At 40.5% G+C, this 17,182-nt stretch overlaps 1 protein-coding gene across 1 annotated transcript in view; it reads right to left on the bottom strand.

Moving 5' to 3' along the window:
• Aff2 (AF4/FMR2 family member 2) overlaps positions 1–17,182 on the bottom strand; it is a 482,794-nt gene that overhangs the window by 23,307 nt on the left and 442,305 nt on the right. Inside the window, 4 exon segments of the mRNA XM_038315895.1 lie at positions 3,085–3,148; positions 3,711–4,006; positions 9,387–9,606; positions 13,415–13,533. Of these exon segments, the coding sequence (XP_038171823.1) occupies positions 3,085–3,148; positions 3,711–4,006; positions 9,387–9,606; positions 13,415–13,533 (699 nt within the window).

The following is a 17,182-nucleotide window of genomic DNA, read 5'->3' as shown; positions in this document are numbered from 1 at the left end:
ATGTCCCCAGCTTGTTCCTTGAGCAGCTGAGGAGAGGGCACCTGAACTGGCCCTATACTATAGCCACTCTGATGAATATCTTGTATACCACCATAGAACCTTAATCTGGTGATGGATGGAGATAGAGACAGAGACCCACATTGGAGCAGTGGACTGAGCTCCCAAGGTCCAAACGAGGAGCAGAAGGAGAGAGAACATGAGCAAGGAAGTCAGGTCTGCGAGGGGTGTGTCCACCCACTGTGACGGTGGGGCAGATCTAATGGGAACTCACCAAGGCCAGCTGGACTGGGTCTGATGGAGCATGTTATCAAACCAGACTCTCTGAACGTGGCTTACATGGAGGGCTGACTGAGAAGCTAAGGACAATGGAACTGGTTTTTGATTCTACTCCATGTACTGCCTTTGTGGGAACCTAGTCTGTTTGGATGCTCACCTTCCTAGACCTGGATGGAGTGGGGAGGTCCTTGGACTTCCCACAGGGCAGGGAACCCTGACTGCTCTTTGGACTGGAGAGGGAGGGAAAGGGGAAATGGGAGAAGGGGAGGGAAATGGGAGGAGGGGAGGAGGTGAAAATTTGTAATAATAATAATAAAAAGAAAAAGAAAAAAAGAAAAAAAAAAAGAATGTCATCAACCCATCTCAAGGTGGAGAGCAACAGACTGAAAACTGAGAAGCTCCAGTAAGATAGTTGACAAAAAGCACATCATTCTTATTGGAAAGGATGGGTTGAAATAGTGTCGAAAAGCCCAAAAATATAGCACTGGTAAATATTTTTTAGTAAAATTTTATTGCAAAAAGTTTTAGCCTTGATAATGATCATGAAAAACTGATTTAGCCATACTGATTTCTTTTTCACATATAATGAATATTATATATGACACTTTCATAGTGAGCATTTTAACAGGGTTTTATATTTTCAATTTTTGATAGTTGGATGTAGGAATTCTACTAGTATCGAGCCTTATGTACAATAACCAGTATAATGCAGATTTAACTAATTTTTGCATACCTTTTAACAAAATATTGTGTATGCAATTGTGAAGGTTCAACTTTTAAATGACAGAGTAGCTCACTCTGAAAAATGATTAAATACATGTACTAATGAAATTCTGTGATATTTTGTGTAGCTGTTGGATAGAAATATCACTTTTCATTATTTCAACTTTCTGTTAGAGAAACCTAAGTGCATACCTATAAACTAGTTTCTTTCTATTTTGTCTTATTAAATGATTTCCATATGTCTTCAGACTTAACTAGCTTTCCCTTTAAGGAATTAATGTGTATATTAAGGTTCTTGAAGGTGAGTTTTAATTCACAACCCATAGCTGGAATGATAATTAAATATTATCAAGTCTCAACCTATCTTTTTCCAAAGGAGCAAATATTGAAGTCCAGAAAGAAAATTACATAGCCATAGTGCCAGATAACTTCAGTATCTTCATTCCAAAATTGAAAGGTTTGAACTAGAAATATTTTTGTAACAGGAAGATAGATTTAAAAAACTCAAGGAAAATATCATTCTGATTATGTCTCAACCTTTACCCCCGTGATCATACTTCTCCAAACAATTTCCAAAGACATTTATATGCTGCCAATGAAGATTTCACAGAAGAAAATACTGAGTAACTCTTTATGTGGCTGTTTTGAAGGGCCCAGATCTACACTTTAAGAATCAATTTTTGCCCCCATGGAAATAATATCTTCACAGTTGTCCATGATTTAATTCCTTAACCATATATTCTCTGTAGGTTTGATATTTCTCAGTTCTTCAAATGGTCTGACATGTGCATCAAATGATCAGTCCATGTGCCACCTTGTAAAAGGGACATTCATATACTTTCTCATTCCAGAATTGACAACATTTGCAGAAAAGCCTTAGTCTTCCAGGCAGCACTACTGCCACCCAGTAGCTTTTAAACTGTTGGCCATCATCCAGTGATTATAGGCAAAAATCAACCCAGGTCTCTTCAATGGCATCCTCAAGCCTACCTTGTTGTTTTTGACTGCAGTGGTATGGGAAAATAGTTTTCAGGAGAAAATTCAGCCTTTAGCTCTAGTTAGCACTGCAAAAACTGTGATGCAATATCATATCAGGCTCACTGTAACCAATGTGTGGCCACTATCAACTGCCTTTGCTTATTGCATCTGCTACTTCCCTATTTTTTCATTTCTTACTGCTGTTTAAATTGCTAAGGGCTGAAATGACACAAGGCAGTGCTCAAGGATAGCATTTTTCCTCATTTTTCCTCATAATGCCATTAAACTGATATTTGCAATTGTTCTGAGATATAGTAAGCAACGAGGTATCTAGCCCTAAGACTGTCTTTAGGCCCATGGTTCTTAAACAGTTGCATTTGGAAGTCAGTTGGTTATTATGGCAGGGCCTCAGTCCGGTAAATTTCTCTTTCATAGTTTTTTGGATGTAGCTTGAGCAACTCAAATGGCTACAACATGTGATTGAGACCCTTTGTTATGAGGATCAGTTAGGATAAATGATTCAACATAGTTAGCTTATCACTAGTATAGCTCAACTAAGATCCTGAGAGATAGCTAGGAGTTATTTCATGAGAAATCAAAATAATAGCATCATCATTCTATGATCAGAAGACAAAAGCCTGACTATGAACTTTGCTCTCAGTACATGGAAGCAAATGCAGGAAGAATCTGAACTTTTTATGTAGCTTACATTTCTCCAAATCAAAGTTTAAGACCTATTATTAAGACTCAACACCTTCCATCTTTCTACCCCAGATTTGGTTTACTGGACCCAACAGAAGCTCCCATCATACCCAGAGCAATTCATATAAAATACCACAACAATGGTATGTATGAATGATTTTCTAAAGTTGGTCCAAAGGAAGAGAAAGTGATAAAAAATAATAACATGAGAACCCAGGTCCAAAAAACTTTGGGAATCATGGTACTGCAGAATTCACTATCTCCATGTACGTGGAGCAATGCTTTATAAAGGTCTAGGTGGTGCTACTTCAAGTTTGCCCTATTTGCAAAAATGCATTCATTCCTTGTTTTCATTCAGAACATCATACATTAGTAGGATGAAGCAATGAGAAGAAGGAAACCTACCAGTGCATCAGCTTTGTGTTTCAGCTTCTTAGCCTCTTGCATGTAAAAATCAGCATTGTGAACACTAAACAAATAAAATAAGATCTTTTACAAATGAGTGGTTTATCTTTTCATGAAGATGAATAGTACAAATATTTTTGGCTATTAATTCATTCCTACATGATGCTTGATAAAAGCATACTAATATTGTCACTCACTCATATATAATACTGATTAGCAACCTTGAAATAACACTATAACTGGACTTTGAATTGCAGGATGACCTATTAGGACCTTAACCTTTATTCTCTAAGCCCAGTTGTTACAGTTGCCCAAACATGTCATATAAAACATAGCTATAAATCTCTCTATGTAACTGAAGTCATGAATAAGAATGAACGAAAATGGCCTAGAGGGAAGACTCCACCTTGGGAAACAGTAGCAAAGATCTAGGATTAAAGTGGCCTAAATACATTTCCTACTAGAGATGGGGGTATGTAGGTGCAAGGGGTTTTTATTTAACATTACAAGAGCGGATATGAACTTTTATATAGAGAAACACATGCATGGCACTAGAAAGTCCATACTATCCTCATCCCCAATCACCACTCCCAAACTGGGTCTGCAATAATCTGGAAAGAACATACGAGTCATCAAAAGTGAGCTTGGGTCTTCGAACATTGACGCTGCTGCTAGACAGGAGGGGCAGGGCTGCCCAGGATGTCATCTCCAGGTGACTACTATCCATAAGGCCAGTAGTGATTGTAGAGGTGATGGTAGAAATAGTAGTGGTGGTCGTTGTGGTGGTGGATGTGGCAGTGGTGGTGGCAGTAGCTGTGACAGTGGTAGTGACAATGGCAGTAGCAGTGACAGTAGCAGTGGCAATAGATGTATTGGTGACAGTAATGGTGGCAGAAGCAGCCTTTTTCAGGGCATCTCCCTCCTGGAAAAAAAGAGGACAAATAGCCATTAGATCTGGCTTTCTTAAAACATTTCAGTAGGAAACAGCCCTGTAAGGGAGACTGCGCTCTTGTTTCCTGGCTGCCCAGGCCCAAATAATTACACAGAAACTATGTTCATTGCAACATCGTTTGGTTAATGTCTTAGGCATGTTCCTAGCTTGCTTTTATATGATAAATTAACCCACTTCTATTAATCTGTGCATTGCAACGAGGCTGTGACTTACTGGTAAGGTTCTGGTGTCTTTCTCCTTTGGTGGCTACATGGCATCTGCCTGACTCCACTTTTGTTTTCCCTGCATTCAGTTTAGTTTTCCCACATAAATATATTCTGCCCTGCCATAGGCCAAAGCAGATTCTTTATTAACCTATGGTAATAAAACATATCCATAGCATACAGAGGGGAATCACACATCACAGTGAGAAAAAAGAAACAATATACACAGTATGAGGATGGAGAGGTGATCCTGTATATTTTATGAATTCCGTGGATCACCAGATTTTGGTCTCTAAAATTACACTAAACAATAAACTAACTAGGTGCTGTGATTACATAGTCCCATGATCTATTAAGATTGGCATGACAAGGGTTTAAATCTAGAAGAAAATCTGAAAGGGAGAAGGAATAATATAAAGGCAGAGAAAGAAGAAGTTGAAGAAAGACTGAGAAGTGAAGGGAGGAAGGGAGAGAAAAGTATCAGGAGATCTGGCACTGTTGTGCAGCAGTCAGTGTCCTGGATGGCTGGAAGTTGACACAGCGTTGACTCATGAAGCCTTTGACTGCTATCTGACAAGTGAATGCCATGAGAGAGCCTTGAGAGAGTAAAACCTCATTTGCATTAGGTCAAATACCAAGTGAATAAGAGACTTTTGAGAGCTTTGCTTTGAACTGGCATTGCTTAAGAAAATCTGAAATCCAAAAGACAGTATGTGTTGAGAATAGAAACTATGTGCTTGCACTGTGTCCTGAGTCTGCCTGCCATGTTCATGTGACAGATTGCTTTTCCCCACCTGGCAACTATGAACTATCCTGCCTTTCCTATCTCTGTTAATACTTTCCCTGGTGCCACTTATCCCTTATATCCTTACTAGTTTGTGTCTCCCTAAGATTGCTATGCCTCAAGGTTTGTCCCTCAGTTAACTTCTTTCTTGATCAGATTTGTCAAACTTCCATGTGCTGATTCAGACTCAGCAATGAACAGATTCCAGAATGAAAACATCAACCTTTCCCTTTGAAGCACTGAATCTGCAGTGACCACTTCTACAAAGATCTGCCAAGATGGTCCAAATTTCTCTCTGAAAATTGGTATGAAAATAACTATTTTTGAAGAAAGGATGGTATTCCATCTCATCACTTAGGAGCTTGCAAATAAGTTTGACAGTTCTGTGGTTGTCTCCATCCTAGGAGTATTGCAACAGTCAGGTGGGGATAAGTGCCTCTTCCACTAGCAAAATGACCCTGTTCCTGTAGCCAAATGTACTTTAATATCCCTTGTATCATTCACAGGCCTATCTCTCTTCATTTTTAGATATAAACCACCAGCCATTTTATATTCTTTAAACACAAGTATGTCTCATTGGTTACCTCAGATTAAAAGCCACTTCTGGTTTATGGCTCTGCCCCTTCACCCAGTGCTCTTAGAATTTGCTGAGTGTATATAGTCACATAGGAATGCATGCTTGCCATGGTGAAAGAATTCACTTTAAAGATAAAAGCTAAGTATGGTAGTCCTTAAATCCATGAAAATTGATCTTTTCCACCTGATCTTTGAGCTTCATGGCTATCAGATAATTCTTACTACCTAGGCCACATTGACATAAATGTAATATATATAATATATATATATACACACACACATATATATATATATTCTTATGATGTATACAGAAAAATACTTTAAAGATAATAATAGATTGCATGTAGACCAGACATGTGCAGCTGTAAGAGACTCCTATACCAGCTCCATATCTACATTGTCAGAGTCAGACTGACAGTGTCAACTATTTCTATGACCAAGATACCTGACATGAACCCTGAAACACCATATGTATCACACATAAGGCATTGATGATAGTACTGAAACATCTAACTAGAAAAGATTAGATATAGTCATGATCCTGAAAAGAATGTAAACATGAAATTTGTCTACAAGTCCATGCATTTTAAGAAATCAGAAATTTGTCATAAAACATGAAAGAATGATGGATTTCTAGGAGAAAATATACTGATATTTATAACATTTTCCCAGTAATTTCTATCTCTTGGGTACCTGATTATATCTTCATGAAGCATTACCTTTCTCATAATAAAATTTATAATATTGAGGATAAATAATTTAATTATTAGCATTATAGATTATTTTCAGCTGAAATAATGTGTAATTTGATGATTATTTACCTTATGTGAAAAAATATACACATACACGTTTGCAAATATGGAAAAATGTCAACTTCACACTAGTACAAATACTTATATTTGTAATTGTATTTAACTAAATAAGCATATCATCCTAGTCATCTTAGATATTTTAGATAAGGAAGGCTTGTGTGTTGGGGTCTTCAAAGCTAAGAAACCTCATTGCCTTTTATTGATGGAGGACTCTCATTGGTTAATAAAGAAACCGCCTTGGCTTTGATAGGGCGATTTAGATAGGTGGAGTAGACAGACCAGAATGCGGGGAAGGGAAGTTAGTCAGATGCCATGCCTCTCCTCAGTGAGACAGATGCGATGAAGCTCTGGCCCAAGATGGACGTATGCTAGACTCTTCCTGGTAAACCACAACCTCGTGGTGCTACATAGATTATTAGATATAGGTTAAAGCAAGATATGTGAGAATTAGCTAATAAGAGGCTGAAACTAATGGGCCAAGCAGTGTTTAAAAGAATACAGTTTCCGTGTAATGATTTCGGGGCATAAACTAGTCAGGCATCCGGGAGCAGGGCGGGAATGCAGCCCGCAGCTCCTTACTACATTTTATGAGTTTTTAAATGGACTACAGAGTTCATGTCTGAAAATGTTATATCAGAAATCTAAGAAGTTACTCATTTTTTCATATTTAAAGAAAAGTGGGCATATATGGGTGATGTACATCCTCATTTGTTGATATATGTGAGGATTTGTGCATAAGTCTACATTCAAGGGGAGATATATATTTGTCATTGACATTCTTTATTCTTTAAAATTAATACTCTTTATTCTTAAAATTAACATTCTTTAATTCTCTCATGGTTTCAATAGTTCATATTCCTATAGCTGAAAAATAAAGTGACATTGTGTATGGATATTGAAATGATACCATTCTAGAATCTATGCTAATCAAGCTGCATTGCAGAAAATCCAAAGGACTATAGAGTCATTTAGTGTAGAAACATTAGCGTGCCTTTTAGAAATAGATTCATATTGAAGATCAATCCAGTTTAGCCATAGTTTTTCCAACAATTCACATTTACAAATCTGCAATTTGGGATTCCTATTCTTGTTTTGTGACCTTGGGTGACCTTGATTCTATGTGTTTCTTTCATCCACTAGAAGATCAGTGCCGTCTACATGGCGTTTTCTGCATTCACCCTCAAGATACAGAGACTGAATCAAAGGACATTCTATTATTATAATAAAAATAATAATATTAAATAATAATATTAAACTAATAGAGCTTGAGTATGGCCGGGAACCAAAAAGCAGCCTCCCGCTACATTTGTTTGTTTTTTTTCCACTCATAGATTTTCTTTTTATTCAATGTTAATGTTACAGAGTTCTTACACTGTCGAACCATGCCTGAGAACCCAAAGAAAGAAATGGTGCAATGGACAGCCTCATCCACCCAGACAGTGTATTAAAACTTGATTCGTGTGCATTTCAATAATTTCACAATCTTAAAAAAAAATTATAACAAGACTTGGAATTTACATCTGCTGCAGGTCTTCAGCATTCCAGTACAGTATGCCATTAAATGAACCTCTTCACATCTGTCTCCATTCATTTCTCAAACTTTATCCCCAAACAGAATGGGACTTGGGGATGGGGGGAGCCTACCTTAAGGTAAGGAGGTGCCTCAAGGTGTGAGATTACTTTTTAAGGTTTCTGGTACCCAAATAAGTTTTCAGTTCAACAAAGAATCTCAAATGTCTAATCACCCAACTTCCTCCTGGCTGGCTTAGATCATGCCAGCATTACTGCCCAGAATGGCATGCAGTTAGTTGGTCAGGAAACACTGGCCAACACCTCCTGCTTCCCACACTAACTGCTGCATTCATTCACCAAACTGCACAACATAGTCTCAAGATAGGAGAGTGTCCTTCATTACCTGTATTCACTCCTGTCAGTACTGAACAAGTCTGAACTGCATTTGGCAAAGGGATTCATTAGAGAAACTCAGGCACTGACATCATGTACTTAGTTGCCAATAAAGAGTATTTGTACTGAACCATTTCTGGGGACACGGAAGTAGGTAACTGCCACACTATTTCATTAGATGGAAAGGAATATAGCAGTACCCTCTTTAAGGGCCAAGTACTACTGCAGCTACATCTAATTACTAAGAACAGAAGCGATACATCACTGGCAATTCCCCTGCCTTTCCAAGTGAACATCACAAATATTCCCTAGGTGGACAACAGAGCTGTCTAGAACAAGGAATGTATCTACAAAATAGCCAATATCTTCAAATTTGGGGCACACACAAGATTTTTTTTTATCAGACACCATGCAAGATTCATGAAACTTCAGGGTGTTGGTGAGGTTTTGCACCCGTTGCTTTGGAATGTTAAGACAGGTCAGTGAACCCCTTCCCACCTGAGCAGACACCACTTTGTCCACAGCAGTTCAATTTAGACCTGATTAAAGGAGATTTGAGCAGCACCGGAGTGGAGCCTCTGGCATCCGCTGCCCTTTGTATCAAAGGCTATCTGGTTCCACCTAGGGATTGGCTAATTCACAGGTCATTTTACAATACCAATGCCTCATTCAGGCTATTTTACCACACAATATGCTGTCCAAGTACTTACTCCAAGTCAAAGCAAGGCCTTAATGTGGAACAGAAAAAGCACTATCTGAATAAAAAGGTATTCAAAGAAACTATCCCCCACCCTTTCCCCATTTGGTGGATCCAAGTTTGGTTGAATTGAATCTGTAGTCACCTCATACTACAACTAAAAACTTAAATTATAAATCGTAGCCCCACACAGATGATCCAAACACAACAGTTCTGACAGCAGCTTGTTCCAAGAAGTCTAATGTAGCCACAATGACACACTTGGCTTTTATGTGCCTATTACACCCTTGTGACACTCCTGAGGTAAAGTCCCATTGGCTAAGCTGCATTAACATCGTTTTATTTGACATAGTATTTCCTGTAAGACACTTACATTTATAGTTATCCCTTTGAAAGTAGCACAGAATTTGCCTTCACTTCGCTTAGGCTTGGTAGAGGTGAGTTGTCCAGCCACTGAGGTGTTTTTGTCTTGACTGAAGATCCCATTGTTGCCACTGACATTTCTGCGACGTGGAGGGTCCTCTGACAGTGGGGAAAGTGCAGGAGGGAACAACTTTTCTTCTTTTTTCCTGTTTGTTCTCCTGGATGAATTTCTGTGGAAACAAAAAGTATAGGGTGTCATAAAGTCTCACATTGCTTTATTTGGAAACTTTTCCATTTTGCTACTCTTTTCAGCTGATGTAACTTAATGATTCTTTACCTTATGTGAATCTATGTCTATAAACACAGAAAATTCATAGAGTTAGAAAGGATTTCATTACATACAGATGAAGATACATGCATACATACATATACAAGACTCATGTCTTAGAAGCAAAACCCCATGGCCAATGTAGATATTTAATGAATGCTATCTTATATGATATGATATCTGAAACTTATCAAGATTGGTGCCAATTAGATTTTTTTTCTATAGAAAACACCATGTAGACGTCAATCCTTTCATTTTTCAGGATACTTCCTATTAAGACTTAACCAAACAATCTAGCAATGAATGGCATAATAAACAATACATTTCATATTTGAAAAGATACACTGTGCTTATACACTAAGAAATAAATTACACACTAAAGACTAATGTAAAACATTGTAAATTGATTGTAAAATGCTGTATGTCAATGCTAAAGAATAAACATCCACTCGCCTTAAATTGTTAAATTGAAGTACGGATGTAATACGCTTCAAAAAACTCCACTTAAAATATTCTTTGATGATATCGACAAGAGACATCTATAAAGTATCCCTGTGCTTTTAAAGTGATTTATCTGCCCATTAAATGGGCACCATCAAAAAGACTGAGACTTCAAATAAAACAAAACAACTAAAATCTTATGCTAACTGCCTTACATGGTAATTGGGTCATGGATTTTCATTTTAGTTACTGTCTTGGACTAATCAATGAAGATGACTTGAATTTTAATCTTCTCTTGGACGACTAATATTGCACTGTGCAGCCATTTACTTTTCATGATTATTGACTGCAATTTTCAATGGCAAATTAAGTCAACAAGAATTTATGTTTTCCTCTTGGTCAATTTCAGTCAGTGTCTAGATATACAGATTTGCTATATCTCAGAGCAACAAATCAAGGATGAACAAGCATTCAGGTAGTCTGATTTCCTGAAAGAAAAATAAGCACCAGGTCCATGTTCCCTTTTCCTGTGTCATACGGATTTGGCAACTATAATAATACATGCCCTCTTCCTCATCTTTTCTCTCATAAATGCAATCCTATTTTATTACTATGTAGTGAACCATTTAAACAACGAAAATGTTTCTGCCACTATCTTAAATGACTAAAATTAATATAAAATATGTCCTAATTATTTTTAAGATTTCTTTGAAATGTTAGCCATTTTAACACAGTTGTGATGCCAGATAAAACGATAGTGAACAACTGGATCAGGAATTTTTTGATTTAGGTTTCTTTTATGTGCATCACTGTTTTTCCATTTATATATGTGTATGATAGTGCCTGTGGAGGCCTGAAGAAGGTGTTGTATTACCTGAAACTAGAGTTACAGGAGTTTGTGAGTTCCCAAGTAGGCACTGGAAAACAAACCCAGATCCTCTCCAATAGCAACAAGCACTCTGGACCACTTAGTAACCTCTTTAGCTGTGGATCAAGATTCTTATCCATGAAGAAATTCCACCAACAATAGAACACATAAATTAAACTAATTATGGTAGTACATGAGCTTTGGAGATATGTGTGTATGTATACACACATACGTAAACTATTGCTGTGATCTCTATAAGAAGTGAGTCATTATTTATAATCAGCCCCTCCACTTGAACTGGCTGAGAAGGTAGTGAGGTTTCAAGATGAAGAGCTGTTTTTGAGAGGTAATTGGTCTTAAATTTGATGTCAGCACTTTCCCATCTGTTACTGACCTGACAAATGGAGAAACAGTCCATTTTGTGCAGTAGGTACCAGTGTCTTAGTCCCCTTTTCATCTACCCAGTAGCAAACTATAACTGTTGAATATTTAATAATCTCATTGACAAAAGGCACCCAAGGATCCTTTTCTAAGAAAGCTCTCACTGTGATGGCTTTCAACAAGAAAAAGGATTTTTCATATTTTTGTTCTCATTTAAATAGAATAGAAGAGGACAGTAGATCAGGAAGAAAGAATATTACCATGGCTTTTTCAAGTTCTAAATGTGATGAAGTATTCAAAAGAATGTTCTTAAGGTTGATGGGGTAACTTGAGTTGTTACAATCAGACATAACACATCTTTTCTGGGTTTAACATGTTGATTTAGAAAAGTGAGCACTTTTCTCTTAGGAGTTTCTAAGGATCTAGAGTGAAGGGTCAAAGAACAAGGGAACAAATAAAACTTGCTTAAGTGTTCCCAAAAGAAGACCCTTAAGACTCCTATCTGCCTCATCCTTCTTCAATTCCAAGGATTTGATGCTGTCAACAAACATAAGACTCTGTTGAAGGTCCTATCTGAGTGATAAATAATGCTCCTAGGAAATAGTAATTTTCCATTTACTGTAAGAGCAGAGTGCATACAAAGCCTGTGCTATAAAAATACCATTTCTTAATTGAGATTTACTTTACTCTTGATAGTGACTCTTCCATAAAATAGAGCAACAATTCACTGGGTTGCTTAGTAATGTTGCTTAGTAAGGCATTGAAGGTGTGGCAATATCCCACTGCTCTGGCCTCTATGTTTTATCTGTAGGTAGTCTGAATTGGGCCCAGCTTGGGAACTGAGGAGGTGTTGCACCGCTACTATGCTGTTTCATTCTGGAAGAAAGACTAGGAATGATTATGTTTGACCATTAAGATCCCTGTTTTATCATCCACCTGGTTGCCCTGAGCAAAATGAATTCAGGTTGTCATCACTGGGTTTCCTTTTCTGTGAACTCTGTTAATAAATATTGTAGAGACAGACTCTACCAAAGAGTACATATATATGTCACAAACCGTAACTGGTTTTCAGAGTGGGGGCAGGCATCTTAGGGATCAAATGTTGTTATGTAGAGCAGATTTAGCAAAAAGGACTCTGTTTCTGCCTTTCATTTTAAAACAAGATGCCAGACCCATGCAAGCTAATAACTTCTTCCCAACATTTCATCTGTGGCAGATTGATGCTGTAGCACTGATGTTAAACAGTAATCTGGGAGATCAATTGTTAGCAGCAGTTGTCCAGATTGCCTCTCTGGTTTGGGCTGCTAATCGACTCCAAAACTGATCTTTGAAGGGAGTAATCTCCAATGTTGAATGAATTTATTGCAATAATTACACAGACAGAATGTCTCGAGTAGCTGTCATGATTGTTAGTTAAGTGAAATGTATAAAACAGAAAGAACTCATTCACAATGCTTGCTAGACACAGAGGGTTAGCCTTTCTGGAGAAGAATGATGTTCTTCAACTGGGGAAAGGACAAGGAGGCCTCCTGATTGATTTTGGAAATTTGTCAAAGAGAAAGAAGGGAGAGGAGGGGCCAGTTGGTTAGAATCAGCATACTCATCTCTACCAGTCTTAACACGGAACTGCCATCCATGGTGGTAGAGCACAATTTCCCAAGCATGTCATTCTCCTGGCCTTTGTGGAGTCGGGATGCAAGTACTGGTCTTCCAGATTTGTATTAACATCAGGAAGTGGCATTCAACGAGGCATCAAAGATTAAGGGAAATTGTCTAGTCACCATCAGAACTAAATCCTGGTCAAAAGCACATTGCCCTGATTAAGATGATACACATTTTTCTGATATTTTCTCTTTTTAATTCACTTTTTTATTTTTATTTTTTTGTTTGGTAAAAATCACTCTTAATTCTAGTTAGACATTACAATGGAACAATAAGATCTCAATATGTTCAAATATGATTTTTTTAAAAGTCAAAACACTCATACAAGGGCCATCACACTGAAACAGGGAAAACTTACTCTCTAGTGTTGGGAGGCTTATGGGGTGGGGCTGGTGAAATGCAAGGAGGAAGCAAGCAGATAGTGTTGTCCTCCAGGCGTTGCTTCTTCTCAGGGATTTTCTCTGCAGCTTCTGCTGGCTTTTACAGGGGAAAAATATACAGAGCTTGAGATACACCACACATTCAGACAAGCATGTTTCACACATTTGAAAAAAAATGAACAAGAGAGTTTGCTTCTATTTAAACTTCTAGCTTAGACTGGGGAGTTAAATGAGTACTTGTGATCAGACAGAAATGTAATCAACCTTCCCTAGTCTAGTCCTACCAAGAGGTTGGCACATGAGAGTGTTAAACTTCAATGTACATCTCTGATTAAAGATTGTGTAGCATAGGAACTGCCTAATGAAAGTGAAGAGAATTTATTATTTTCAATGTTTCTCTTATCCACTGTGCCTTTACAAAGTGATAGATTCCCCATGGGAAACCTTATTCTCTCTGGGGTGGAGGAAAGGTGGGGGGAGATTGGAGGATGAAAGGGTGTGGGAACTGGGATAGGCATGTAAAATGAAAAAAAGGACTGTTTTAAAAACATTAAAATTTAAAAAAAAAACAATAGAAGTCACCACAGTTATATAACTAAAAAAAATTAAAGTTAGTTCGGAAATGAACATTGTAATCTCAACATGGTACAAACCCTGTTTAAATAGCATAGGGCTTGTGGGTGACCAACAAAGATTGCCTATAAAATCAACAATATGCAAGGGAATGGTTCATCTGCAAAACGTGTCGCTGTTAAATGTGTTCACTCTCACCCTACTGCTGGCATCAAGAAGAGAGGAGACTCAGGGGCAGGCCGTGGGCCCCGCACTTCTACCCACTGTTGTGGAATTCTTTTCCTGGACAGGTTCCTGCGTGACTCTTTAAGGAGCACTGGGCATCTCTGAGCCTGGAAGCCTCTCTTCAGGACTCACCTGCCTGATAGCATTGCTCTGCCTCCTGCTGATCAATCCTTTTTAGCCAGTCAGCTACAGCTTCCCTTGATTACTGTCTTTCCATTTCCCTGGCACTCCCTGCTTCTTTACCACTTTCCTGTCTTCTTATGTCCCCTGTCACAAGTAGGCCCCCTCTTCCCTAGTCTTCTAGAACTTTACCCCTTTCAGAAATTGACTGTCTCCCAGTGATGCCCAATGCCCTGCCTCTCCTCCAACTCCTAGTCACTGCCTCTATCCCAGGAATCCCCAGGCCTTCAGTACCATCCATTCTGCTCATACTTTTCTGCCCACTCTCCTAGAGTTCTTTGACTTAGAATGTCAGAAATGCCCAGTCTCAAAGTATTTTCTTACATTCCAGGACACTAGCCTCTTAATCTGTTCCTCTCTACAAATGTTTTTAGTATACTATTTGCTGTCTTCAAAGTACGTACAACCTCAAATTTGAAACTAGACACCTGGTGTTCCCAGTAACACAACTTCTTGTCTTCTAACAACCCTGCCTCCTAGGATTCCCTGTCCCTCAGGACTCCACTGATCCCCTGTTCCTCTGGTCCTCAACACTACCTTGTCCTTGAGCACTCCCCATCCCTGAGCACTCCCTGACACTGAGAACTGTCCCGTGCCCTCACTTTCCCTGAGCACTCCCCATCCCTGAGCACTCCTCATTGCTAAGAACTCCCCATCCTTGAGCACTCCCTGTCCTGAGAAATCCCCTGTTTATGAGCACTGCCATGTTCCTGAGCTGCACCAACTCTGAGCACTGTCCATTCCCTGAGCACTTCCCGTCTCTGAGCACTCCCCATCCCTGAGCACTGTCTTGTCTCTGAGCACTCCAGTGTCCCTGAGCACTGTTCTGTCCCTGAGCACACCCTGAGCACTCCTCATCCCCTGAGCACTGTCCTGTCTCTGAGCACTCCCGTGTCCCTGAGCACTGTTCTGTCCCTGAGCACTCCTCATCCCTGAGAACTCTCCTGTCTCTGGGCACTGCCCTTGTCCTGAGCACTTATGTCCCTGAGCTATTCCTGTCCTTGAGTACTACCTGTCCCTGAGAACTCCCAAACCCTGAACACCTTTCTGTTCCTGAGCACTTCCCATCCCTTAGCACTGTCCTGTCTCTGAGCACTCTCAATCCCTGAGAACTCCCCTGTCCTTGAGCACTGCCCTGTCCCTGAGCACATCCCAACACTGAGCACTCCCCATCCCGGAGCATGCCCTGTTCCTGAGCACTCCCCATCCCTGAGCATTGCCCATCCCTGAGAACTCCCCATCGCTGAGCACTCCCAATCCCTGAGAACTCCCCTGTCTTTGAGCACTGCCCTGTCCCTGAGCACATCCCGACACTGAGCACTCCCCATCCCGGAGCACTCCCTGTTCCTGAGCACTTCATGTCCCTGAGCAATCTGCCTCCCTGAGTACTCGTTGTCACTGAGCACTTTCAATCCATGAGCAATCCCCATCCCTTAGCACTGTCCTGTCTCTGAGTACTCCCCAATGCTGAGCACTCCCGTCCCTGATCACTGCCCTGTCCCGGAGCACTCCTCATCCCTTAGCACTACCATTCCCTTAGCACTCCTCTGTCCCTGAGCATTCCCTGACCCTGAGCACTCACCATCCCTGAGCACTCCCTGACCCCGAGCTCTCTCCATCCCTGAGCAGTCCTTGTCCCTGAGCAATCCCTGTCCCTGAGAACACCCTGTCACTGAGCATTCCATAACCCTGAGCACTATCCTATCCCCAAGCACTCCCTGTCCCAGAGCACTGTACTGTCCCTGAGAACTCCCCATTCCTGAGCACTCCCAGTCCTGGAGTACTCCCCAACCCTGAGTACTCCCCAGTCTCGGAGCATTCCCCTGTCCCTGAGCCCTCCCCATCCATTAGCACTGTCATGTCTCTGAGCACTCCCAGATGCTGAGCACTCCCTATACCTGAGCAATCCCTGTCCCTGAACACTCCCCAGTCCCTGAGTACTGTTCTGTCCCTGAGCACTTTCCATCACTGAGCACTCCCTGTCCCTGAGCACTCTCTGTCCCGGAGCAGTCCCCATCCCTTAGCACTGTTCTGTCTCTGAGCACTCCCCATCCCTGAGCATTCCTCATCTCTGAGCAGTCTCCAGTCTCTGAGCACTCCCTTGTCCCTGAGCACTTCCCGTCCCTTAGCACTTCCCATCCCTGAGCATTCCCCTGTACCTGAGTACTCCCCATCCCTGAACACTCCCCATCCCTGAGCACTCCCCATCCCTGAGCACTGTCCTCTCTCTGAGCACCTCCTGTCCCTGAGCACTCACCAAACCTGAGCACTGTCCTATCCCTGATCACTCCCCATTCCTGAACACTCCCATGTTCCTGAGCACTGCCCTGTCCCTCAATACTTTTCGTCCCTGAGCACTCCCCATTCCTAACCACTCCCTGTCCCTGAGTACTCCCCATCCCCACTGTCCTCTCCTTGAGCACTCCCCATCCCTGAGCACTCTCTGTCCCTGAGAACCCCCATCCCTGAGCACTCTCTGTCGCTGAGCACTCCTGTCTTCTAGCATTCCCTGTCTTCAGTACTCCTTTGTGTCTTAGCACTCCCTGTCTCTGAGTATTCCCCAGTCTCCTAGCACTTCCTGTTCCCGACCACTATCCTGTCTCTGTGTATTTACCTTCTCTGAGTATGCCACTGCCTCTTGCAGTCTCTTCTTTCTGATCCTTCCCCTGTTTCCTAGCATTCCTCTGCTTCTGAGCACCCCCCCATGTGTTGGTGCCCCCCTTTCTCTGAGTTCTCTGGAGTAGTCTATCTCTCCCTTTTTTGAGTAC

The sequence above is a fragment of the Arvicola amphibius genome, chromosome X (genome assembly GCF_903992535.2).
Source record: "Arvicola amphibius chromosome X, mArvAmp1.2, whole genome shotgun sequence".
NCBI classification, from domain to species: Eukaryota; Metazoa; Chordata; class Mammalia; order Rodentia; family Cricetidae; genus Arvicola; species Arvicola amphibius.
Note: the sequence above shows the minus strand (reverse complement) of the source record. Positions and strands in the feature narration are given on the sequence as shown.